Source organism: the organism of the source record quoted next, unplaced genomic scaffold, assembly GCF_019419815.1.
Source record: "Pyrus x bretschneideri cultivar Hongxiangsu unplaced genomic scaffold, Pyrus_bretschneideri_v1 Contig35, whole genome shotgun sequence".
NCBI classification, from domain to species: Eukaryota; Viridiplantae; Streptophyta; class Magnoliopsida; order Rosales; family Rosaceae; genus Pyrus; species Pyrus x bretschneideri.
The window spans coordinates 2,768,011-2,795,691 of NW_025999668.1; the positions used below are offsets into that span (position 1 = coordinate 2,768,011).

The 27,681-nt window shown below is 37.4% G+C and overlaps 2 protein-coding genes across 2 annotated transcripts; one reads left to right on the plus strand and one right to left on the minus strand.

Moving 5' to 3' along the window:
- The first annotated feature begins 38 nt into the window (after positions 1-38).
- Positions 39-3,702, plus strand: LOC103965502 (26S proteasome regulatory subunit 8 homolog A). Its single transcript, XM_009378569.3, has 9 exons — positions 39-315; positions 1,078-1,175; positions 1,314-1,538; positions 1,671-1,733; positions 1,841-2,004; positions 2,441-2,597; positions 2,702-2,800; positions 3,136-3,246; positions 3,343-3,702. Exons 1-9 carry the CDS (start codon positions 120-122, stop codon positions 3,481-3,483), a joined length of 1,254 nt encoding a protein of 417 aa, XP_009376844.1. The 5' UTR covers positions 39-119; the 3' UTR covers positions 3,484-3,702.
- A 720-nt stretch (positions 3,703-4,422) lies between these two features.
- On the minus strand, positions 4,423-17,764 carry LOC103965503 (NAD-dependent malic enzyme 62 kDa isoform, mitochondrial). The gene is made up of 19 exons (XM_009378571.3): positions 17,355-17,764; positions 16,706-16,802; positions 15,681-15,799; positions 15,329-15,496; positions 14,357-14,485; positions 13,563-13,623; positions 12,589-12,692; positions 12,393-12,476; positions 9,976-10,082; positions 9,372-9,483; positions 8,720-8,833; positions 8,210-8,275; positions 7,583-7,655; positions 7,393-7,479; positions 6,359-6,413; positions 6,189-6,260; positions 5,338-5,400; positions 5,098-5,212; positions 4,423-4,767 (listed from the first exon to the last, which is right to left on the minus strand). Exons 1-19 carry the CDS (start codon positions 17,544-17,546, stop codon positions 4,693-4,695), a joined length of 1,893 nt encoding a protein of 630 aa, XP_009376846.2. The 5' UTR covers positions 17,547-17,764; the 3' UTR covers positions 4,423-4,692.
- Between the last annotated feature and the right edge of the window lie 9,917 nt (positions 17,765-27,681).

Genomic DNA, 27,681 nt, shown 5'->3' on the forward strand with positions numbered 1-27,681 from the left:
TTCAGAATTCTTGTACAACACGAATACAACCTTTTATTCTCGGTTTCTCCCGACTTCTCAGATACAGTACGCCACGCACCGACACCAACCACTGCACCAATCCCACCTAAAGAATCGCAATGGCTGCCGTCGGAGTCGAGATCAAGCACCCGGACGCCGCGCCGGAGGAGACGTGCTCCGCCAAGGCCTCCAAGCAAGGCGAGGGACTGAGGCAGTACTACCTCCAGCACATCCACGAGCTTCAGCTCCAGGTCCGCCAGAAGACTCACAACCTCAATCGACTCGAAGCTCAGCGCAACGAGCTCAATTCCCGAGGTTCGATTTTCCCCTAATTCCAAAACCCTAATTTCTGATTCTTCAAAATTTTCAGTTTTGTTTGGTCTGTTGTGGATTTTAGGTCTTGCATTGCGGTTTGTGTTTGGGGAAATTAAGGTCAAGATTTTATTTTTTTTGGTTTGGTTGACTGATATCTAGGAAATTAAATGTTGAAGAGGACGATGATTGATAAATTCGGTAGGAAATTCAAGATAATACTAGGAAAGTTTTGGTCTTTAATAAACTAGGCTGTTGAATTCTTCTGTCTGAAAATATCTTAGATTGAAAACTGGAACGTGGTACGCGGTTTCATGAATATAGGAAATGTGCTTGCTCACTCTCTTCTGAGTGTTTCGTCGAGGGGTGAAGATGCGTATGCTCGGATTATTTTTCTTTGTTGTCTTAGTGTAATTATAACTGAGATGTATACCGGTAAACTGGAGTAGAAACATACTCAACTATAATAACAGAGGGGATAATATGAAATCATCTGATTTCAGCATTGGAAAGTGGGTTGTAATCAAGGTCTATTTCAAATTTTTCTAACAGTGTCTGTCTGTTATGTACTTGAGCAAGTACGCAGTTTGTATTATCTAATACCGATCACAATGTCAATTAATCGGTGTTTTTGCTTACTTGGATTTCTTGTTGCCTTTTTTTTTCTTCCTAATTTATTTTTCTTCATCCTTTAAACATGGTCGCAAGTCAAGTTGGAGTTTTCAGTTGATCAATTAGACTTATTTAAATTTGCAACTTGAACAGTGAGAATGCTCAGGGAAGAACTGCAGCTGCTTCAGGAGCCCGGATCGTATGTTGGTGAAGTTGTTAAAGTAATGGGAAAGAACAAGGTTTTGGTTAAGGTAAGTAGGAAATCTTTAAGATCAAGTTGAAAATTATGCAACTTGACTTAATTACAAGACTATTCAATGTATTCATTAATTATGCTAACTAAATTGTTTGATACCTTTTTTATGTAATTTGCTTCTTTTGTTTTCCAGGTTCATCCAGAAGGGAAATATGTCGTTGATATTGATAAAAACATTGATATCACAAAGATCACGCCATCAACAAGGGTTGCTCTCCGTAATGACAGCTACGTGCTGCACTTGGTCTTGCCAAGCAAAGTTGATCCTTTGGTCAACCTTATGAAAGTTGAAAAAGTTCCTGATTCTACGTATGATATGATTGGTGGTCTGGATCAGCAAATCAAAGAAATAAAGGAGGTTTGCTTTTGCACATGCCTACCCTTTTTTTTCCCCTGCATTTTCGTGTTTTGGCTTGTTTTATTTGATAATACATATACACTTTCTTCTACATGTGTTGTAAATGATGTTTAAAAATCTTTCCATCTCCAGGTCATTGAGCTTCCAATTAAGCATCCTGAACTGTTCGAGAGTCTTGGTATAGCTCAGCCAAAGGTAATACTATTTTGCCAAGTTATCACATTTCATTATTTGCTTACTAGATAGGCGCTAACTGTTACAACTTACATTTCTTCCTTGAAACTAACACTTCAATACAACAGGGTGTGCTGCTTTATGGACCACCTGGCACTGGGAAAACACTTTTGGCTAGGGCTGTGGCCCATCACACTGACTGTACATTCATCAGGGTTTCTGGTTCGGAGCTGGTCCAGAAGTACATTGGGGAAGGATCTAGAATGGTCAGAGAACTTTTTGTAATGGCCAGGTTGGTTTTGATCTTTCACATCAAGATTGGTTATAGATTTCTGTTTCTATTACTTTGTTGCCTTGATTTAAAATTTTGTTGCTTTATGCCGTGGACGGCTATCCTAAGCTAGAGCAGGCTAAATATTCATAATTGTAATGTTGGCTGTTGGCATCAGTATTAGTAGTATGGAGTCATCTGGGGCATATATGTTTCTCCGGTCTATGGCACTTTGAAGAGCGAAAGGAACAGTATCTTATTAGGTTCTCCCTGAACTTTCAAGTATATTGCTGCAATGAACTAGGTTTTGGATGAATCTGTAATCATTCAATGATCTTGTCAAGCCTGCCAGTCCAAATGGATTGAAAATGATTATGGGATGCACTCACTTACAGTTGCTAATCTGATTTGCACTCATTTGTTTGCTTAACTTATGTTAATTTGGTTTTTATTTCAGGGAACATGCGCCATCTATCATTTTTATGGATGAAATTGACAGTATCGGATCTGCTCGTATGGAATCTGGTAGTGGCAATGGGGACAGTGAAGTGCAGCGGACTATGCTTGAGCTTCTCAACCAGCTTGATGGGTTTGAGGCATCAAACAAGATCAAGGTACTGATCAGAATGTGGATTCACCGGTTAGAAACACAGTATAATGTTTCTTTGTGTTAATTTTCATCTGACCACTGGTCTTCTTTCAATTGCATCCTTGACAGGTTTTAATGGCTACAAATCGTATTGATATTCTGGATCAAGCTCTCCTTAGGCCTGGACGAATTGACAGGAAGATTGAGTTTCCAAATCCTAGTGAAGAGGTACATGCCGGTCACTATAATAGAATCGATCCTTTGCAGTAGGTTGTTTGACGTTGTCATAAGTCAGCATTTATTCTATTGATTGTCTGTATACTATGGAGGTTGGTCAGCAGTAACTGCTTTAGTAGAGTGCAGTTGCTTTCCGATCTGAATAGATAAGAATAAGTCAGATAAGAAAAGAAAAAGCCACAGAAGTTGGAGGTTTTGCATTAAAAAAAATTGCAATACTTGCATGTTTGCCTTCTAGTCCAATTGTACCTTTGATTGCTGTCATTGCCTAGTTTATCAGACATGACTTGAATACATTACTTACTAATGCATTTCACAAATTGCAGTCTCGTTGGGACATCTTGAAAATTCATTCAAGAAGAATGAATTTGATGCGTGGAATTGACCTGAAGAAGATTGCAGAGAAGATGAATGGTGCATCTGGTGCAGAACTGAAGGTACTTTCTTTTTTTTTCCCCTCGGGGTTTATCACTGAGCGAGGTTTTGTGTGCTGTATCAAATCTTTATTCTCGATTTATTTTTTCGTTGTGCAGGCCGTTTGTACAGAAGCTGGAATGTTTGCATTGAGGGAGAGAAGGGTTCACGTAACGCAAGAAGACTTTGAGATGGCAGTGGCCAAGGTAATGAAGAAGGAGAACGAGAAGAACATGTCGTTGCGCAAGTTGTGGAAGTAAATTACGTTATCATGGTGTTGTTTGAGCAATGTAGGCATGAAAGACGATGTTTATGAGGATATACATGCAGACATGGGCATCTTGCCTGGCTTCTACTTGCGTACATTTTACTGCCTGGTGGAGGGTTTAAACCATGAGGTTTTTACTAGCGAACTCTCAAGTGTGTGCCTCTTATGTCAAAATTACTTACTCTTCAATTCCAAATTATTTTTATGCTTCCTTCTAGAGTTAATGCATCAAATTAGACTGGCAATATGTATGTGTTGAACAAATGAAGGGTCGGTTAAAGTAACAAATGACATTCTTATGAAAAACGGACGCCACATTATTGTTAATGGAGGAGTGACTCCTAAGAAAATTATGTTGAAAGTCCTAATTTTGTAACAGAAAATCTTTGCCCAGGTTCGTGATATTCTATTTTAATCTAATCTAATCTGAAGTTATGAACTTGGTAAATGTGGACTCAAAACTTTGAACTAATCGTACATTTTACCAATTGCCAATTTGGTACGTTAACTTAGGAACAGAGTACAAGTTCACAAAGAGACTTGTTTTGTGCGTAAACATGGACATCAGTGTATCAAACAGTGGATATCAAACGTTGTTTGTCTACGAGCTGCAGATACATGGGGGTATTGCTGGACAACGTCGAGAGATGGGTACAATGTTCCCAGATGATGGCACCTATCACAGGATTGAAACCACCAATGCAGTGGTTTTATCATCCATGACCGCGACGGAGGTCTTTTAAGTACGTTTTGCTTCATACGGCATGCGGAAAATCCTGTCAAAGTATCCCTTTGGGCCTGACAATATTCTTATGAACCAAACAGATGAGACGTATACATTGGGCATTTATCATGTGTTACGTGCCAATCCTGTCAAAAGTATCCCCTTGGCCTTCTCTTCTGTCGTTCATGACAGAGGTGTGGATCTTACTAAACGCACAATGTATGTAATACATTCAAAGTATGGAAGAACTCGATCTACAATTTTGATCCATGTAGTTTGAATCGTTTATGATACAAATTACAAGACAAAAATCTGCAACTTTACTTTTAAGTTAGAGATATATATGTCACAAGAACCGCTAAGATATTGTAAAAACTTATAGGATACATGCTCACAATTGAAGAGTAATGTGACAAAACACGTACGTTTTGACCAAAAGAATCGATACATACAACACTTCTCGTCTGTGGGTGACGGTCATTCGTCTCTGTAAACTAGTGTCGGGTATTGTGGACTCCACATGTTGTTCTGCACATATTCTTTGATTTCTTCCTACAATCCATAATCATACAAGCGGCCGTTACAAGTTCAACAACTAAAAATTGAAATAATATGTGAATGAAACTTCAATTACTATGTTTGATCTCGACTATCGATAATGTTTTGAGAATCATGAAATTCATACCATCTTATCCATTAAGGCTGGAAACTGATTAATACCGGGATAGAGATATAAAATAACAGCCTTCATCAATATTCACACGACATCATAAATTTAGATTCATGAGCAAAGTCGGTTTGTACTTCGAATAGAATTATAAGACAAAGACTCTCAAGTATCTTATCATCCGAAATAGCAAAAGAAGTGTAAAACAGATATACCTGACTAAGTTTCTGGAGCTCTCGAGCATCCATTTCACGGTACCCTTCTGCTAGATCCTCCTCTATGGCTTCCCTTATCACAGCTGCAGCCACCTCTTTCGTGATATCTCGTATGCTGCAAATATGAATCCGGTGTATAGATATGCATAAGAGCTTGGGTATAAATCCTTTAACATCAAATAAAGATAAAAACAGGGGAAATGACACAAAAGGAAGCAATTAAGTCCATTGATACTATACCTAGATATAGAAGGGTAGATAATCCCCTTAAGAACGTCCTCATCTGACATATATGCTGCTAGGCTGTTGTTTTGAATCAAATGTTAGAACTCACAACAACCTAAAGCATACTATGGAAAATACTCTAGAAAGTTGAATTTTTCATATGCGCGCGCACACACACACACATATAGCATTTCAAGAAAAAACCTGTACGTATAATCATATAACAGGAATAGAAATTTGTACCATAACCAAAGTCTACAACAAATAAGAAGAATTTTCCACACTAAAGTTTCAAAAAATATCCTCGATGGACAAAATAACAAGTCACAAATAAGGGGAGCATAATAATTCTGACAAACTTCTCTGGAATACTTTCTCAATATCTCTCCACTTGTGTTGCGTACAGTCACTACCTTATACTTGGCATTATGTGCTCAACGAGAGAGTTATCCTTAACAATCTTTCCCCCATGTCCAATTACAGATGACTTCGATATCTTCTTCTCTGGGATACTTTCTCAATATCTCTCCACTTGCGTTGGATACAGTTACAACCTTATACTTGGCATTACGTGCTTAACAAGAGAGTTATCCTTAACTATCTTTCCCACATGTCCAATTACAGTTGACTTCGATACAAGGGAGAGTTTATACTTGGGAGAAGAGGAACGGACCCTCTTCAATTGATTAATTAACACTATTTACCACATTTTTTATGCGTCAAGCAACATGAATCTTATTGATTATAACAGATGATGCAAGGTTAATTTTATAAAATGCATAGATTGTGAAATTCTTTTCGAGCCAAGCTAGACTGTCGAAATGTACATCCAGTAAAAGCTGATTCATAAAGTAGATGAGAAATACCACTCAGCTGCGGCCTGTAGCATGCCATCAGAGACGACTCTGGAGCCAGATAATAGAGTACCAAGTCCAATACTGCATGAACAAAGTAGAATTTATATCATGAAACGTAAGGACTGAAAATTTTAAGTTGGATATGGATTACTCCAGAAGAGGGAAAGTGGACAACTAACCCAGGAAAGAGGTACATGTTGTTTCCCTGGTTGCAGTGCCCAATAGTGCCATTTCCTATAAAATATAGAACGTCAGGTAAGAGCTTCCGGTAGTGTAGATGTATCAAAATAAGAATACAGAGAAATGATTCAGATTTCTGGTAGTGATTCTTTTTACATATAAGAACGCAGAGAAATGATTCGTAGATCTGGAATATTACTAGCTATCATAAAATTTAAACGAAGCTGACAAATCTTTTCTACGGCTGAAAAAAAGGTTTTCAGTTCTCATTTGGTAGGCATATGCTCCGAGAGCCACAAACAGGATCAGAATCAAGCAACTGTTGGCCTTGGTGTGTATGTTGCATGAAGTCAGAGTTATGTTATTTTATTTCGGTAATTCTCTGACCCATCACCTATCTAAGATGATGCATCGTATACTCAGATTCAGGTCTAAGTTTTGCAATAAAAAGTCAAATCTTTCATTCTGAGCATCAAGGGGGTGTGAGATCCATCTCATTTGAGCATAAAAGGTTTCCAGTCTCAGACCGGTTTAATCATGAACTTGTCTCCCTGCCTCGGTCCTTGGCCACACAATATCTTGAAGACTTTGCCTTCCACTACCAATAAATCTTCCTTAAGCTTGAGTTTTCCCAAGAAGTCCTTATAAATGCTTGTAAAATAATGTTTTCATTTATTTAATTAGCTGGATTTGAATCCTCAAAATATCATGTAATCATCCCAAAATGTACATGAGCAAACCAAAAGAAAGAAGGTTCGCCTTAAATAAGGAAAGGAAACAAGCAGAAAAGGAGTGAAACTTAATGGCCCCATATTTGCCTGATTAAAGGAATGAGGTACAAGGATAATTCTGCCTTTAACAACCATTTGTGCCCCAAATTCGTCATAGATAAAAAAACATCAGTAACGTAGTACTTAATATACTTATCAGTTAACGGTTACCAGTTACACTAGATAAGAAGTCCAGAATTATGCTTATTCATACAGTAAGAAAAAACGCATGAGGAAAAAAAAAAATGTTTCTTGATACATACCAAGATCCACATCTTTGAATGGACTTCCACTGGCAAAAACAATATTGTCACCCACGATAGAGAATGCTTCTTCGGGAGTGCACTCGGCTGTTCCAAAACAAAACAATGTAGCTCAACACTACAAACCAAGCTGAATTTCCATACCCTTTTCTCCCCCAATCCCAGACCCGAAAAGAAAAAAAAGGCATACCATTTGTTGTTGGATTTGACATTGCAAAGATGGCTGGTCTAGTTGAAGTTGAACCTCTAAGGGCCTCTAATACCTAAAATTTACATCTGCTTGGCATCAACTTTGAAAGAACAAAACTGCCAGGCGTAGCACAATACAAATTCTAGAAAGGAATAAAAGACAAGCTAACAAACATGGTACAAATGATCCTTCATCACATGACAAACTTGGCCGATAAAGATGCAGTGAATCAGTTAACACAAAAGAACTGAGACAGTTCATTAGTACTTTTGTAGTTCACGGTTCACGGTTAGACCACCCCCACAAATTTTGCATTTGCATCTTACAAAATAGGTTGAAAATAACAGAATTTGTACATGACCATGAGGCAAAACAAAAATTTTATTTTGCAAGCTATAATGAGAAATTTTGCTACATTAAACGTTCTTAATTTAGAAAAATTAAGCATTTCGTTCTTGATAAAAGCGCTACCGGACACCCATGTGTTAAATTTTTATCATTATCATTTCTGAAGTGCAAAACTACTACTCAAGATACAAAATGATCCCAAAAGCATGAAAAAAGAAAATGCTAATACTCTAAGATTTTAACGAAAAACTTTTCATGTGCATAATGCATTCTAAATACCTCTTTTGAGAACAATCCCCCGACTGCAGAAAGTCCAAGAAGCACATCAGGCTTAACTTGTTTAACCTGATTAGCAAAGATAACGTGGTTATGAGTATTTAAAAAATGACAGTGCCTACAGTATAAGGTATTAGACAATATAACAAATAATATAACCATCTTCCCATAACATGTGTATAGTATAGAACTTAGAACATTCAATAAAACCGTATTATTATATAGGGATGATAATGCTAATTATTCTTTTATGTATCGCTAGGTTCAGCTTAAATCACTAACACAGTGCATAAATAACTCTTAGGTAAACCAGTATTGTTGTATAATTAATTGTAAAAAATAGATAAAGTTAATTACAAATTCAGTAATGCAATTCTTGCAAGATGTGTACACAATATTTTTTAAAGCAATAGGTCATATCCAGATTCCTGTACTATATTTTAATTCTCTAAACATGGAAAAATCTTAAGAAGATCAAATTTATATTGTCTGAAGTGTGAAAAATAGACTAACCACTTCCACAAGACTTGCACCTTCCCTTAACCCCTGACGATGAATTTCTTTGACTTTCCTCGCAAATGGACGGGCATCTGGATCAATATCTTCACGTTCCTCTGTGATCAGACCCTGCATACATGACGACCAACATAATTTTTTCAACTTAATTATCTTGTCTGGCTAATGGTGAAGCAACTAGAACAGGCAATGTTTAACTGCATCCACTCTCAAATTCATTGATCCAGATATCGAGTACACATATAGGGAAGAACTCTATAGTCACCACAAGGTTATCTGATGAAACAAAGAAGCTACAAACAGGAGTCATCGTACCTTGCATTTTAGTATCACATACTATACTAATGCCTCATTATATAAAATAGCCAATTTGGTTTGCTCAGCAGATATTTCAACATTTCTGCTACTAGGAAGAAACTGCTTCAACGGCGTGATGGGGAAGAATATGTGGAAATGAAAAATCAGGGCATTTCCATCGAGGCTCGCTATTGAGTGGAGTTCTATAATGAACTCCATTGAAACCAAAAAACTGAGTGACTAAGGATATTCCCTAGTGATAAAAGCAAAAACTTGTTTTTTTTTTTTTCTTAAGCCGAAAGAGTTTTTTATGGTTCTAGCCTTCTAAGGCATTGTGTGACTACTCACTCACCATGGCATCAACCAACCAGAATTGCCTGCCTGCACTCTGAAATGCATCTTCATTGTTTCCTAACATCCTTGCCATTGTTTTCCGTGCTGCATTAAGAACCCCTATTCCTGCACTGTAAAAATGCAAAGAATAAGCAAAGAAGCCTTGATAATTCATTGTCACTGTAATTTCTTTAGCCTTATTTTGCGGTATAAAGATGCATAAATTCAAGGCCAAATAGAAGCCTCCCAAAACAACAGTTGGCAGTGTTGCATGTTTATTTGACAATGTAAATCAGAGACTGTACTCCACTCCGCAAGAGAATATCTCTCCAAGTAAAGTCCAACAGAACAGAAACTATAGCACTAAGAAAACAGGCCCTCTCTAAGTCCCACGTCGAAATAGAATAAACTGACAGGCAAGCAAATATTGTTTATAGTTGTTGGAGGTACAACCATATTCAAAGGACCACTAACATCTTACCAGCCATTAAATCAATAAAATAAATTAATGCTCTATCCGGTTTTCATTACCACTCTATCAAAACATCCACACTCCTTGTATTCATGTCTTTCACTGCTCAGAAGTATATGCTTTAAAGAATTGAGTATCTTTAAGTACTAACCTTCCAGCACCAGCAACAACAATTTTTTGTTTAGGGAAGTCAATCATTGGCCTTCCTTGTGCTCTTACAGCTCCTAAAAGTCCAGCTATTGCAACTCCGGCTGTTCCCTATAAGAAGATTGACATGAAATTAGATGAAAATAAACCGGAATGGAAAGATAAGTTATATGTCCAAACCATATATCCCAGTTTCAAAAACCTGGTCCAGATATAGAATTAAGACAAATTTAAAACAGGTCAATATATATAATTGCCCACGTCTTACAAATGCTTAAGCAGTTAGTAAATCATGCAACACTGAACATCAAACCAACACCCTCCTTCACATGCATCATTTTCTTGCTTCGCAAAAGGAAAGACAGGTAAATATCTGGATTCAAGTTCTACAATCAGGAAGGTTGAAGAACTGTTACTCAAGTTCCTGCTATCTAGTGTCCAATGAATTTCCCATCAATCATTATCGCAAAAATTGTAAATACGAGTTCCCTTCTATTGAGGGATCAAATAACCTTATTTGAGGGGCACTTTGTGGGCCCCACTTTGAGTTTCATTTCAAACATAAGAACCGTCTATATTTAAAAATTTTAATTCATCGTTAAAAAATTATCCTTGGAAAAGTGGAGGCAAATAAGAAGCTATTAAGACATCCTATTGTAGCGAAGAAAGTAGACGAACACAGTATTCCAAGAAAGACTAAAGTAACAACCATTTAATCGATTGGTTAAATGACTTCAGATTTGAGTGCTTTTTTTGCAAGGATCTTTGAGGGAGTACTTCAAAATTAAATGGGTTTAACCATTGAAATACAATGAAGAGTGGGCCCTAAAAGGGTGTTCCTCAGAAAACCTTATTTGAGGGATCCCTCAATTGGTGTTGGAGTAAAGGTAAAAAGGACAAAAATTATATTTACATTCTTATACGCCCACACATATACATCTATGCATCTACATATATACATACATATATATATATTATATAAGTAGTATATACATACATATATATATATATATATACACACACTCACATATACATATACTGCAGCAACATATACAAATCAGTAGTAAATGGGTATAAAACAACATATACAGGCGATATGTTTTCATTTCCTGTTTATTACACTAAGACAAAATTGACAGCCTAGTATACAAGTATATCCGAAACTGTAATTTCGCCCAACTAGCAATGATAAATTTCTGGGTAGTTGACATACTGCTAATGATATATCTTCACTGTACCTATATTCTGAAAGTAACTAATGGGCTAACAAACGTTCAATATTACCCAAAAATCTGAATAAAGATGTACAGTGAAGATGTATAATTTTTGTTGTAAATCAAGGATATCATGTAAAGACACCATTCTTTTGACTTTCACCTACACCAAGCAATATCTTGCACGACTCGTTAACCTAACACGAAACGACACGAACATAACAATTTCAGGTCAATGAGTTAACTAATTGGGTTGTTATTATGGTAATTTTTTAACTACTAAAGAAAACCTACTACAATAGCCATAGGATTCAATCTAACATAAGTGAGATTACATCCTTACTGTTGGATTCTTATACTCTCACCCTCTCTCTCTCGCAGACTCCCAGTATCAACTCTACTCGGTTTGTCTTCTCTCTGTCTCAACGCTCACTCTCTCTCTCTCTCTCTCCCATCGCCATCTCTCTGTCTCATTTCGCCGTCCAAGCCCCTACCATGACCACGGGCTTGTCTCATCTCACCGTCCAAGCCACCACTACCATGCACCACCACAACTAGTGATGAATCACAGCCAACTACTTTTCCCATAACCCAACTGCAAGGTTGCGAATCGAGATTCCCAGCTAACATTCATATTTGACCACGAATCCTTCCAAATTAAGGTAATTTCTTTAATTTTATGTGACAATGTGGTATGTAGATATTGCATGTTCAGTAATTCAGTTTGACATTTTTCAATTGATTATTTATTGAAGTAAAATATATTTTCTTTAACAAGTCGGGTCATATTACCTGTTCATTTGAATGGGTTTGACATGATCGTGTCATGAAAACGACACAAATGCGGCAAACACAACACGGTCGCCAACCCCAGAGCTAGCGAAAAATGTAAGGATGAAAAGTGTGTGTCTCAAAGTAGATTTCTAATTTTTTTTTTTTTTTCCGATGGAAAGGTTAGTATAGTTTTGTTTCTTTGTCTTTTGCAGGCTAAGAACATAGGATTGGACTTTTGAACTAGAAAGAGACCTTCAATTAAAGCTATAAAACTGGGCCTACTAACTATACTTTAATTTGAAAGTGTAAATAGAGGACTTTACTCAAAAGGTGAGCAAGGAGTTTAAATTTACCCTGATTGATATAAAACGATGACACAGCCATCCACTAAAAATGATCAGATGCTACCTCAAGAAAGGAAGAAGTCAAATACCTGAACATCATCATTGAACATTCTATAGGTACTTCTGTAACGCTGTAACAACTTAAAGGCCCACTTGCTTTGGAAGTCTTCAAACTGTACAGAAAAGTTGTGTAAGTGTTTTTTTTTTTTTTTTTTGAGAAAAGTGGTGCATATTAGCATTCCAGCTTCGTGTAACTATGTAAACAGGAATGACACTTCAAATTACCTGCACAATCACATTTGGCCAACGAGTAAACACAGCTTCCATGAATTCATCAACAACAGCAAGATACTCATCACCATCAAGACGATGTCTTTGCAATCCCAAATCTAAGAATAAAGAATGGATGGTTGTTGATTGCTATGGATATAAAATCAACTGTCAAAGAAAACTTATACATAAGGAAAGAACTCAGAAAGCAATACAAATGCTACTGATGCCACAGTGAATATTAATGATCTGAAAAGTGAAAGCTAGACATAAAAAAGAATAATTGAACCATTAAATATTACAAGTACTTGTTATAGTTGTTGAATATAATGTTTTATCATTTGGCTACGACCTGTCCCAATTACTGTAAAAATATTGACTGAATTTTTTATTAGACAACAATGACACTAGTGTCACTTACCTTTGTACTTTTGTTTTTCCTTTTCTACTTCTACATCTAGGACACGGTAATGGTAAAAAAATATATATTCAACCGGAAAAACAGAACAGGAGTTTTGGGCATCTAATTCAACGTTATACAAAAAATTTTGCATGCTGCCTTAATGTTTATATGTTCTCTTTTTCTTGCAATGAAATTGCCTCTTGTTTTACAGTGTTAAGAATCACCACACTTCTTGTACTCCACCACTTTTACAAATCCTGTATTTACAACACACTTGCCATGTGCTCACTCATTAATATATATGAACATCTTAAATTGCATGTCTTAAAGGATGATGGAACACCAAAAGAACAATCACAAAACTTCCGTGCATATTCCGTCATCATGTACCAGAACCATATTTTGATTGACTTCAAAACAGAATAATTGTTTTCTGAAGTAATTGTTACCCAATTCTTTAGAGCGCCAATTCAATTCACATAAATATTATTTATTGTACCAGCACTATATTTACAATGCAAAGAATCATAACAGCGGCTTCTTATACCATACTAGATTGACCAAGATTGGATGACGAAATACTTACACAATGGGTCTTTGAGCAGCTTTTCATTGTTAGTTCCCACATCAATCATGACAGGAAGTACCTACAAGATAAGGGATGAAGAACAATAAGAAGGAAATTTTTCAAAACAACTTTCCGCATGTGACCACGAGGAGAGTATGTACAAAATGATGCATAGTACAAATCAAGATTAAGGTTCACCAGGTCGACACCTATGGAAAACACCCAACAAGATCTAGTGGTTCACAATCTTGGAAGACGAAAGTATCACTAATTCCCCAGTATTACATCAAAATAACTTTCACATGTGACCACAAGGAGAGTATGTGCAAAATGACGCACAACACAAATCAAGAGGAAGGTTCACCAGGTCAACATCAATGGAAAACACCCAACAAGATCTAGCGGTTCACAATCTTGGAAGATGAAAGTATCTCTAATTCCCCACTATTACATTAAGAACCCTCTAGCAGTTGGTGTATTTTATATATACAAAACAAGAAAAAAGTTTATAGCTAAAAGGAAATAGAAATGGATGGAAAATTGTCATTCTGGGCCCTTTAAGCCAGTAGGGATACCATAAAAAAGAATGATACATAAACTCAAATATCATTTATCAAAAGAATTTGACATATAAGGATCAATGTAATTTAAATGGGTTCACCGACATAATTTGACAATCATCACTTGCAATCATACTAGGAGTAAACACTTTTGCTGCATTTTATGGATGTATATGTTGCGACAAACACATCACAGTTATCTAATTTGGTGATGAACCGTAACCAAAAGAAAACAAATGAGCAAGACATTACTCTTTGAGGGTTTATTCCAGCAGCAGCAACATATAAATCCAGCTTCCCAATCGCAATTCCAATTCCCTGGACTCCAAGGTCTCCAAGACCCAATATTCTGCTCCCATCGGTAACAACAATCATATCAACCTGCAAATGATTTCCATGATTGATCACATGAATTATGTTGAACCATTTCTTATTTCGGTAAAGAATTAGGCTGTGTTATTTCTGAAATACCAAGACTGATGGTCACATTCAAAACTCATACCCCAAGGAAAATGTTAAAATGAGAAGAAGGGTGATTAAATTTAGCCTCTGTTTCTGTTTTACTATCTTTAACAATTGACCTTCTATTAATACTTAAAACCTTTTCTCCTCCTAGTTTTAGATGCACATGAACCTCAATAAATATAATCTATTCGGTTAAACTGGTTAACTATGAACCCACGTCTCTCACTCTGAAGTCCCATATCTGTACTTCTACCATTTTGCGCATTTACTAGTCCTGGCTTGAATCACTCATTTAAAAATTAAAAAACCATAACTTCCAAACAAGTAGCTAGCAAACGTTACAAACCTGCTGGTGTCTTACATCATATGGCCATGTAAAATGCAAGGAAGATAGAAAAACAAGCATCAAGAACTGGCATATTGACAGACAATAATGAAACAAAGACATCTGAAAGTTGGAACTAAGTAAAATAAGACTCAGTAAATTAACATTATGAAATACCAATAGCTAAGACTAAATTTTGGGCGACTTAATAACTCTTCAAGTCATTACCAATGATTCAATGCGACTAATTAGCAATCAAGATTTATGTATATAATTTTTCTATAGGATGAAACAGAGAATATTATATTAACAAAAAAAAGAAAATGAAGACCAAACATATGAAAGCCTGAGAAAACAAAGACCAATCTACAAAGTGATGATAGCTCATACGAAATATGGCATACAATGAGGGCGCCCTTAATAAGTATAAAGACCTGATCAGCTGGCCAATTATAAACCATGGACATCATTTCTCCACGATCTTCTGCACTGAAGTACATTCCCCTCGGCCTTCTAAACAGACCACTGTAATTCTGGCATACAAGACCCACAGTAGGAGTGTAGACTATAGGTGCATACTCCTCAATGTTGGCAATCAAAACCTGTTCACAGTTACAATTTTAAATAAAACATGATCCATCAAAAAATGTAACATTTCAACTTACGCATTAAAATTTTGAAACATGTTATTTTTTAAATATCGCCTAATGAAGATAAATGGTACACATCAATTTTAAAGTATTATACACCTCGACATTAAGTAGATGAATGCTGAAGTTAACTCACTTTATAATACATTGTCTCATTTCTGTCATGCAACCGGTTAAGTATCCGCCACTTTGCCAGAGCATTTGGATCAGACGGTCCATCTCTTGCTTGATGTTCAAGTCTTTTCAGGTCAACCACTGTCAATTAACAAATTCCAATAGGTATTAATAAAAACATTTCAGTTAGTTTATCTGGTAACAAAATGGGTTTGAACATCTAAAACTAAGAGAGAAAGCACAATGCTTAAACACTATGAAAATCCACGAATATGGAAAACTCTTGCTGCTCTAGTAAACTACTAAGAAATCTAACACACTTGGGAATAACTTCAAAAACTTAAACGTAGAAGAAGCAAGGGGGGAGAAAGAGACCTGATTCAGAGACCGTAACAAACAAATACGGTCTTCCCCTTAGTCCCCAACCTAAGCCACTAAAAAGTGGCCTGAGGACACAATTGTCCAATCTATATCACATACAAAGATGCAGGAAATTTTGAAAACTATTCCTTGCCCCTAACATATTCCCCTATTTATTTATATGCTGGTTATCTACTCCCAGCATATTTGAGAAACCAGTTAGTTAAAAATGGCCCCTTAAAAAGAGTATCAGTCAGGACGTACCTTTGACTTAAACAACAAAAACAATTAAACTCTCAACATATCAAGGTTTATACACCAATGAAATTAAGAATTGAAACTATAAAATAACGTATTAGTAGAGATAGTCGAACAGGAACAAAAATGTTACGTAACTTGCTACACATTTTCTTCTTTAACTATACACTACAACTCTATTACATTCAGTACTTTTCATCATTCGTTGAGGTTTAGATATGCAGTTCCTCCATCTTCTTAAACTTATTTGAATTAGTCATATATCCAAAGTAACTGAAAGCCCTCATTGACAGCTTTTACATAAGTTATATGTGCGTGTATATAACTATTTTACGTTTAAGATTTATTTCTTAACATTAAATGGGAACGGTATTAACTTTGTCTCTACAAAAGGAAAAAGAACCAAAAAGAAAGTAAGAACAGACTTACTAAAGCGTTCAATTTGCTGCTCGGTAGACATAACGTTTGGAGGGAGAAGTCCCCGAAGATCAAGACGATCTCGTTCTGTAAAGGAAAATGACGTCCCCTAATTTGACAATCATTTAAAGGCAAAAAAGCAAAAGCAAAGATCAACTATTTGCAACTTTAAAATCAAATTAACCAAATATCGAAAACACGAAGATGATAAACACCATCAGTATTCATATGCAATATGTAGTATCACACAATGCCATGGTTTAGCACCACCAATATTCAACACTCATTCAAATTCCAATAACGCTCGTCTGTCGAATTTAGATTAAACAGAAAGATTGTACCGCTATAACAAAAACTCATTCAAATAATTAGGCGCATTGCTTAAACTACACTCGAATTTCGGATTATTCAGTAATGAACATGATGTTAGTTCAATAGTTTGCTTAACCAACAACAATTTCGATAATTAATCTCTTACATTTTAACCCAACACACATAATAACAATCCAATTTACCAAATGTGCCGGTGCCGCACATAACCAAATCCCAACCACTAATTGATCAGATCATATAAACTGTAATTAATTAAAAAATCAAAATTACGCAAAAAAAAAAAAAAAAAAAAAAAAAAAACAACGAGGGATTTGGATTTGGGTGTTACTTTATTGAACCAGGGGTCGTGTAGAATGTCGAGGCTGCGCTTGTGGACAATGATTGGGCGGTGGCCCTCGGTTGTGGTGAAGGATCTGGAGTGCGGGAGCAGCGGATTGCTGCCCATTCTCCTCACTCTGTACTGCTTCAGGTGTCTGACGACGGACGACGACAGCCTGATCGGGGAGTTGAAGTTCGACATTTCTCCGACCGCACCGGAGTAGTCGCAGCTTTTGCCTGTCGAGAGAGAAACTAGAGAGAGAGAGAGGAGTGAAGTGGGAAGAGGAAGAATCCGTGATTGGATGATTGGCGGTGGTGACTTTACTTTTATTATTCTGTTTTGTCAAATGGCATCGGCTGCCTTTCCACCCCAATTGGAAAGAGAGATCGCGATTTCTTCGTTGACAGTCAAAGCTATTGGGCGAGGCCCGTCATCGCTAAATACGCGGGGACCGACACAAACATTATCCGCGCCGGGACCGTTTGTTTGCGCGATGCCTGTTTTAGCAACGGACAATGGTAAAAGCCCATATCAGCATTGGCTCGTGCGGCCCCATTCTAAAACTTAGCATTGAGGCCACGATATGTTTATTAGTATTACAATCTAGTGGTATTCTTTTTTATTGAGAGACTTTAGGTTCGATACTCGTTAAAGGTGAATTTTAATTACATTATTGCCAACTCATTGTGAGGTTCAGCCCACTCCCAACCCTTCAGTGTAGAAATATCGTTTGTTCAAAAAAAATAAAGAAAGGCTACGCTTGAAAATTATTTTTATTTTTTTATTTTGAATTGTGAATTTTGAATTTTTTTATATTTTTATTCAGATAGAGAAAATGTATATGGAAGAATGAGGAATGAAGAAGGGTGAAGGGTGAAAGAAGAAAGGAAGGTAAATGAAGGAGAAAGTAGGAAATAAAAGTATAAGATAAAATCTACTGAAAATTAATTTTTGTTTTCAGTTTTAGTTTTCTTTTTTCATGTACATTTGTTTCACTTCCTTCCCATCACCTTTCGTACATCTTTGCTCGTCCCATTTTTCTCTCTTGTATTTCTATGTGACAGCGGAGGAGGAGCTGATATGCTGGTAGTCATCTTTAACTTCTTAATCCTGTCTACTTTATACAATGAGTAAGGTTTCTTTCTCTTATGGACATTTTACAAGAAATCTCATAAGTGAGGCATGTGGGGGAAGAAAGGGAAAGGAAGTTAGGCTTGGTGGAAATATGTAGAGGTGGGTTCGGTACAATTCGGTTCCGTTTTTTGCCAAAACTGAAACCGAACCGAATAGTAATTCGATTCTGTTTTTCATCGGTTTGCTTTTGATTCGGTTTTTTATCAGTTCAGTTCCAGTTTGGTTCTTCTTTTTTTTTTTTTTTTTTTTTTTTTTTTGTTTTTTGAAGAATACTTCAAAGTAACAATTCCAACACAATCAATAAAACAAGCATTCCACCTAGAACCAAAGACATTAAAATCAAAGTTCAAACATTGAACGTTAACTATAATCAAGTCTTCCAAAGTTCAAAACTTAAAATAAACATCAAAGGTTCAATTCTTCCAAAAGTCCAACTTGGACAAAAAAAATCAAAGTTCAAGTCTTCTAAAAGTCCAAATTAAAATAAACATCACAATTCAATTCTTCTACACTTAAATAAACATTCCAACTTTACAAATAAACATGCAAAGTTTCATATCTTCCACACCTCTTCAAGTCCTCAAGCTCAACACTCAAGTTTGAATGAGAGTTTGTTTCCTAACGCTTAGACGGCCTAGGGGCAACATTGCACCTTAAAATAAAAAAAGAATGAACATGTAATTAAAATTAACTTAAAATAAGCTAACAAAATCAAATGGAATAAATAAAACCTCTATCTCCTCAATGGTTGCCTATGAAGTAATGCAACATGGATATACCTAAGCCAATTTTGGTACAAATCAAAGCCTCCAGCATTTTTGGACTCAAATAACGACGATATGGATTAATTATCAGTTCACTTGTGCTAAAATTCTCTTGCAACACGTGCCAAAATAGGATACTTAGAAACCCAATTCACCCTCCACCAATTCAATATATATCAAAGGATTGGAAAGATACCTATCCACATTATTGTGCACAATCTGGGCTCTCTTTTGCTTTTCTCATTTCAATCTTTTCCTTCAACTTTCTTTCGGTTTCTATCATGCTTGATGAAGTACCTCCACTCGTCATTTGAGAACTACCACCCTACTTGTACTTTGTTGTGTACCAAAAGACACCTCTTTATGAATTTTCTAAAGATCAATCAACAAATCTGTGGATGCAAATTTCTTCCTCCTTGTTTTTGGACAAAATTGCACCTACAAAACAAATAACACCTTAAGTCAAGGCCAAGAGCCTCACGCGCCCACAATGAAATGGGCGCTGGGGGGGGAGGCTTTGGCCGAAGAACCTCCGATGCCAAAATTAGAATTTAGAGAGAAAAGTGTTTGGAGGGTTTTTGGGAGTTTTGCAAGAGTGTGTAACTTAGCTTTTTAGAGAAAATGGGGTCCAATTTATAGAGCATAGGCTGGCCCTCTTTGGGAGAGGGAGTGGCCGGTATTTGGGTGTTTTTTGGGGTGTAATGGGAGAGTTATTTGGCAATTAATGGATTAATTAGGTAATAAATCCATTAATCGGCCAATTAACTCAATTTATATGGAATGTTTTGAAGGTTATGGAGTAAATACCTTGTAGGGAATATAAGATGAGGATGAATGAAATAATTTTGAATTTGTTACCTATTTTGGGCACTTTTGGCTTGGTTGAGGGATGCTTGCCTGCTGCTTGCGCGTAGGAAACCTGATGTGCCTCGAGGGTAATTTTGTCCTTTTAACCCAAAAATTCATGTGTCGCCTCTTGATTATTTTTGTCTCCACAATGCCCCCACACCTGCTGGGCTGCTCGTAGGAAAGGGCAGCAAGTGTAGAGATCTTGCTCTAGGAAACTTAGGACTGCTTCCTATTTTGATGTAGATTCCCTCTTTAATATGAAATTAGATCCTTCTAGGAAAGGGAAATAAATTCCTCTCAAAGTCTATTTAAGTCCACCTTAAATGGGTTGTTAAAACAACTTTGGAGAGCGATTTATTCTACCTTACAAGAGAGAGAAAGCTTATAGGATATTTGTTTCCCCTCATCTAGCAATCTTCTACATTTTGCCCGTGCAAAAGATCATCTTTCGTTTCTTGCTTCGTCTCTGCGCCGCACTGATGTAAAAAATTTAATTTTCCTTGTCTTCTTCTTGGATAGTGTTGTCACAGTACAGCTATTGGGATGGTGCAACACGTTGGCTGATAGACGTTAGGAGTTGACTTAGCATGGGCCAATGAGGTGGTGTGGCAGAGGCCATTACTTGTGCTGCTCGGTTTGATTGAAGCCAAGGATTGGCTCAGCATAGGCCGAGGAAATGGAGTGGCATAGGTTATGGTTTGGGTTGCTTGTTGGAAATGAAGAAACTTCTTGAGTTTGATTTCTCAGCTGCCATAGATGGAGCAGTCAAAGATGGAACTGCCAAGATCGAAGCTGCTAAAGATGAAGTGTTGGATGAGCGAATTGTTGAGTGCAAAAAGTAGCTGCTGCCCTCTGACCATTTTGCTTCCTACTCGATTTTCAGGCATTAGATCTTTTGAGCCATGTGGCTTTCTCGCACTGGAGAGCTTACACAGATGGGTGTCGGGGAATTAGTTTACCCTCTCGCACTGGAGAGCAGACCCATATGGGTGTCGGCGAATTAGTTTACCCTCTTGCACTGGAGAGCAATTAGTTTATCCTCTCGTACTGGAGAGCAATTAGTTTATCCTCTCGTACTGGAGAGCAATTAGTTTATCCTCTAACACTAGATAGCAAACCCATATGGGTGTCAGGGAATTGGTTTACCCTCTCGCACTGGAGAACAATTAGTTTATCCTCTCGCGTTGGAGAACAGACCCTTTTGGGTGTCAGGGAATTAGTTTACCCTCTCGCATTGGAGAGCATGGAAATCATTGTCGTGAGTGTAGCTGAGGAAAGCTGGACTACCGGGACAACAGAAATAATCCTTAGCTTGCCCCCGGTTCTTAGTAGTTGGTTGGTGTGTCCTTTTGGTACTCGTTTGTCCCCGGCGTGCCATTAGGCTGACTTGCTACAATTGTCGGAACATAAGTAGTCTTTATATCCAGCAATCTATATGCGGTAATCCCGTCTACTCGATCTTGTCATTGAAAGATGACTCGCTTATATTGGCTACGTCTCATCGGAGCGCCTTGTCAATAGCTTCGTTACGCAGGAAATTGCGCAATCGCTTGATCATGAGCCTTTTTACTTCTTCCTAAATTTTCCTTTGTTAGGGTGGCAGAGCTTTTGGCTGCCCCAGTCATGACCTGTTGGTTTAGGCTGTTCTTCCATATATTTGGCTCGTCTATGCTGCGACTGCGGTGGGTGTGGTATGTTCCTAGCAGGCGAGCAGGTAACTCGCAGGCTGCTGGTTAAACTTGAACCAGATTGAGTAACTGCTTCTCTCCATCCTCTGTACTTCGATGTAAGGTGGAGGATGCTCCTTGCGGGCCTTGCCGCGAATGAACACTTCTTCTGGAAGGTTGCTCATGTTGATAATCGGAGTGTGGCCCCAACTGTGAGATATCGTTTGGTATGCAGACGGGACGGGACTGAACGGAATGGGACGGGACGGGACGGGACAGGACAGAACGGAACGGAGCGGGGGCAAAGATGCCCTCAGATGGAAACAAGGAGGAAGAAGAAGGAGACAGAGAGGTTATAATTTTGTGTTCCACGGATGTGGAACGAGTCATTCCAGGGGGTGAGGTGAAACGAAAATTCACCCAAATCTCGTCCCGTGGAACAGCTCGTTCCACCCGTTTAAGGCGCACCAAACGTGGGACGAAACGCCTTGTCCCACTCTGTTCCGTCCCGTCCCATCCCACGTACCAAACAGTACCTGAGTGTATGTTTGTTCGTGGGCCTAACTGAGAGTGCACGTTCCTCCACGCGCTAAGATGAGAGTATAAGCTATCTCGGAGGTCCGGTCGGGAGTGTACCATGTTAAAACGCGCGGTTCGTGACTAGTCAAGTGGCTGCTTGCCGGGACACTAGTGGAGAGGTTCATCTACCCTTGTCATTCTTTGGGACACCTCGTCCGGGGCACATTGGATCTCAATGCGTTGCAAGAGTTGATTCACCAAGGTTGTCTGTTGTGCAAAGGCGCTCGTCAACTCTATGACTTGTTGAGACAAATGTTGTTAACCATTTGGATTGGAAGAGCTTAGAAGAAATATGCCTCCTTAAGCAGTGGAAGTGTGGTAGCTACGGGCACGAGATTTGAATTGGGAAATGTCAAATCTGCGAAGAAACGTGGTGAAAATGCCCCTGGCTCGATCTTTAGATAGTTGAAATAGTCTTGGGTCGATTTGGGCTGCTTAGAATGTCACGGGAACAGACTAGGCCTCGGGAACAGGTTAGGCCACGAGAGTGGGCTGCTCGACGGGAGCAAGCTGGGCCACGGGAACAGACTGGGCCACGAGAGCATGCTGAGCCGCGGGAGTAGGATACTCAGCGTGTAGCGCACGTCGGTGCGAAGCTAGGGCTCGACTTGGCAACGCATTGGGCTTGAAGTGACATGGCTTGGGCCGTGGTTTTGGTGTCGTGGGCCTTGGATGGCAGGGCTTAGGCTTGCTTAAATGGCACGACTCAGGTCGTGGTGGTGACACCATATACCTCGCAGCGGATGGCCACCGTGGTGGTTCCTGTGGTGGAACTCGTGGTGGTGGTGCCGCTCCACTTATTATCATATTTAGCCACGTGGATCGCCACAGTCCTATCTCTTGAATATTGGAATTTTCTAAATTTCTAGCCATTGTACTTCTCTTTTACGTTTTATCAAAGAATTTTTGCAAATAAAAAAATTATAATAATAAAACCATACGAAAAATCTACAAATAGACAAGAAAATAAAAAAAACCTTGGATGCGAGTCTTCTACGAGTGTGGGACTCAACTCTCAATGAAAGCACCAATTTGTGGATGCAAATTTCTTCCTCCTTGTTCTTGGACAAAATTGCACCTATAAAACAAATAACACCTTACGTCAAGGCCAAGAGTCTCATGCGCCCACGATGAATAGGGGGGCTTTGGCCGAAGAACCTCCGATGCCAAAGTTAGAATTTAGAGAGAAAAGTGTTTGGAGGGTTTTTGGGAGTTTTGCAAGAGTGTGTAACTTAGCTTTTTAGAGAAAATGGGGTCCAATTTATAGAGCATGGCCGGCCTTTTTTGGGAGAGAGAGTGGCCGGCCTTTGGGTGTTTTTTGGGGTGTAATGGGTGAGTTATTTGGCAATTAATGGATTAATTAGGTAATAAATCCATTAATTGGCCAATTAACTCAATTTATATGGAATGTTTTGAAGGTTATGGAGTAAATACCTTGTAGCGAATATAAGATGAGGATGGATGAAATAATTTTGAATTTGTTACCTATTTTGGGCACTTTTGGCTTGGTTGAGATGCTTGCCCTCTGCTCGCGCGTAGGAAATCTAGTGTGCCTCGAGGAAAATTGTCATTTTTACCCAAAAATCCACGTATCACCTTTTGATTATTTTTGGCTCCACAAAATCCTTCACCGCATTTGTGATCAATCAACAAATCCTTCACCGCATTTGTGGCACCTTCAACTTTTTCTTTGTCCTCACCAATTAGTATCTCAAAATAATCAACAACCTTATCCAATTTATAGTAAGGATCAAGCACAAGTGCAACAAAAAGATATTGATTCATATTGTCAATTGAATTCCAATATTTGTCATATTTTTCTTGAATCAACATGGAGATCATAGACAAAAAATGGATTACCTTTGTTTTTATGCAAAAGACTTTTGATCTTAAAGAAATCACCAAAAGTAGTATGTATGGTTGGAGTATTAGAACAACATATTTTTAAAGTGACTTCATAAAAAAGTCTCAAAAAGGTTGCAAATATCTCTGCCTCACTTCAATCATCCAGCAAAGGTGGCCCATCCCTCATATTACCATGATTGTCTTCAACAAAGTATGACAGATAATGACAATCATTTACTTTCAATCTATCAAAAGCCTTCTTGAACTTCAAAGTTGATTCCAACATAAAAATGTGGAATTTCACCTCGTAGGGACATCCACCTTTTAAAGTTCTCCAACCTTTAAGGGAAAGATCATACATACCTAAACCACATTATGAGTGCTTTGTATTGCCATATTCAATAATTTTATATCATCATTGACAAGCAAATTAAGGATATGAGTAACACACCTCATATGCAAATATTTTCCATCATGCAAAAGTGCATTAGGAAGCCTCACCCACTTATTTGGTGCACCAAGTCCCTTTAACTATCAAATTAAAGAAAAAACAAAAAAAAAAAGGAAAAAAAAAAAGGAGAAAGTGAACCCTTCCATAATTCAAAAAAGGGATCCTAACTGAACCCACAAAAATTCACGAATCTATGTCAATTATGTTCATAGAATTTCCAAAACACAACTAATTTTGAGCAGAATAATTCAAGAAAAAACAATCAAACAAATCCCACACCAAAAATCCAATTGAATTCTTGATCCAAATCAAACGGAGCTATAGAACATGCTAATTCGAAGTGAGATTGTCAGTCCCAACACTTTATTGGTTTAAAATTTTGTTCAAGTACAAAATAAATTCGTGCATGCAAACATGAAATGCCAATGGAAATACAATGGGTTGAGGTTTTTGAGCAAGAACGGCATAGATGGTTTAATTCTCTAAGAGAGAACAGGAGAGCATGATGCGTTTTATGAGAAAGAAAACAAAAGAGAAGCAAAAGTAGAAGAAGAGGCAAGTAAAGTGACACTCATCCCATGATGACCAACGTGTACAGGAATCTGGAAGAAAATGGAAGCCCCAAGCTTTTCCACCTTTCTCAAACAAAAGAAGAAAAAAATCTAAAATACCGACTTAAAGCAAACCATTGAAGGATGACTGATGTGTAGCCAACGTAGGTAAAATCATCATCTTACTGTACAAAAAAGGGGGGAAAACACATGCTAAAAACCAACATGAGAGGTATTTGGGGTGTTCACTGTTACGCAACAGTAGAGCCTCTCACATGATGAACGGTGTTCTTTAACGAGCTTTTGAAAGAGAATAATTTTGACTATTTGTTCTTGAATTCTTTATTTTGGTAGTATTAACAAGTTTTCGTACCGAAATAAGTAACTAAATATTCAGAAACAACTTTAACTGCAACCTAATTATTGCTAGTAGGAAAGGGACATAAGAATTCGAATATTGCTTCACCTAGCTACTTTTGACTGCAGGAGATATAACTGGTTCTCTTATGTAATTTCTCAATATTACTACTAATATTGTGTAACTAGCATATTAAAATTGTGTTGCAGGGATACATGCTACTTATATACCAACAATATACATGTTTGTAAATTAATTTAATATATTTCTTATACATGAAAGTAAGTCAAAATAAATTTTGGCAACATTTATTCAACAAATGACGTGCATAGTATTATTGGTATGGCTATTTTGGTTCAAGCATGTGTAAAGTGACATTTTTTTTTCCTTAAAATTGTCGCGAGCTTGTCATATGATAATACTAATTAATCGATTTAATTATTTCCATTATCTTAAACCTAGAATAAGATATGTGATCTTTTAGGTACTCATTGATGAGGTTGGGAGATGAATTAGAATCTTCTAATTCTTTTGTCGAGGTTGGAACCAAATTTGCACACATCTGTGGATGGAGGCGAAATCCAGTCAAAACTGCCTATGATCCCCGACGAGGGGAGAATGTGGGCGATTGGGTGTAGTTAAATCCTATTCAGATTGCCTATATATATATCTGGGAAGAATAATCAAACCACATGTGTACTTTTAAAAAAGAATGGTGTGATGTGCAATACATCGTGAACCATTCTTAACGAATAGCCTATGAAATGAGATTAAGGAGATGAGTTCTTCATGGATGTGTCTACGGATAGACGGTGGCGTATATGCAAGATAAGCATCTGTTAGGTGTAAAGAGAATATGAGAGAAATGTATCTTCAATTTTGATTGATTAAGAAATCCCGATAAGCTCTTTGATCATAAAAGACTTCGCTACATATTTACTAGGCTAGGATATTTACCGTAATCTTGAGAGTACTTGTAAGAAAAGTAATCCTAATTAAATTGAGAGACTATCTATGAGAGAATTTAGGATAAGATATCCAATCTTTTTGAGATTATGATTACATTACCTAATCCATAAGATATCCTAATGCGACTTTAATCAGGGTTTCCTACTTGAGAGACAAGTAATATCTTTCACGGGGTTAAGCCTAGCTCGTTAGACTAAGGCTGTTTGGATATGCCTCATCGACTACAGACATTCTAATTCTTCTTGCTACACTAGGTGCCACATGTCATGGTCCTAGAAGATCATGGTCCCACAACCGAATTTAAAACTTATCTTTTAATCCACCTCTTTGTGAAGACAACAATGATTGTCTTCGAGGATCTCATAGACTTTGAAAAATGCCTAGTCGCAGGTTGATGCGTTACGAATGTGACACATAAATTAAACCCTATTTGTGACAATTGTAGTAATGATATAAATAGGGATCGTTCTAACCGGGGATTAACTAGGGGTGCTAAACACTTGACTCAAATAAATAAAACTAATCTTTAAACACTTAATTCACTTAACGAAAACTCAAAATAAGTCCACAGGACTCCAAATACTTAAAAACACAAAATAAGATAGATTAAGACTAAACAAAATCTGGGGGGGGGGGAGATTGAGGTTTTGACGAAATTAAACTAAAATGCACAGATTGTAATTAAAGGCAAAATGTAAATATGAATGTGATGAAAATATGGATGAATGCTAGCTAGAAGGTTCTTCTCCACACATGTTACACTTGCATACAAGATGATTTTCGGTTGGTCTTTCGATGAATTATGAAACTCAACACCCCGGGTTAATTAGGTCCGCTTAAATTAACCATCAAGTTTTCCTTAAGTTAATCAATTGGATGATTGCATGCGACAACCCAAAGCATTCCCCACAAGTTCCCTACATGAATTGCATAATAGAGATACAAGCAAGAATCATTAAGCATCATGAAAACTATAAGTGTTGATGAGACATTCGTTACTATGATGAGCATGAAACTAGTGCCAAGAATTCATTTAACGCGATTGTTTATAAGCAACCTCCACTACTTGTGAATATAAGTTCATAACTATTAGGTGAAACTCACTTATATTCTAGCGTCATATTCATGCATGAAAATTAAGCGTGCACTCTCAATAAACGTACATAAAT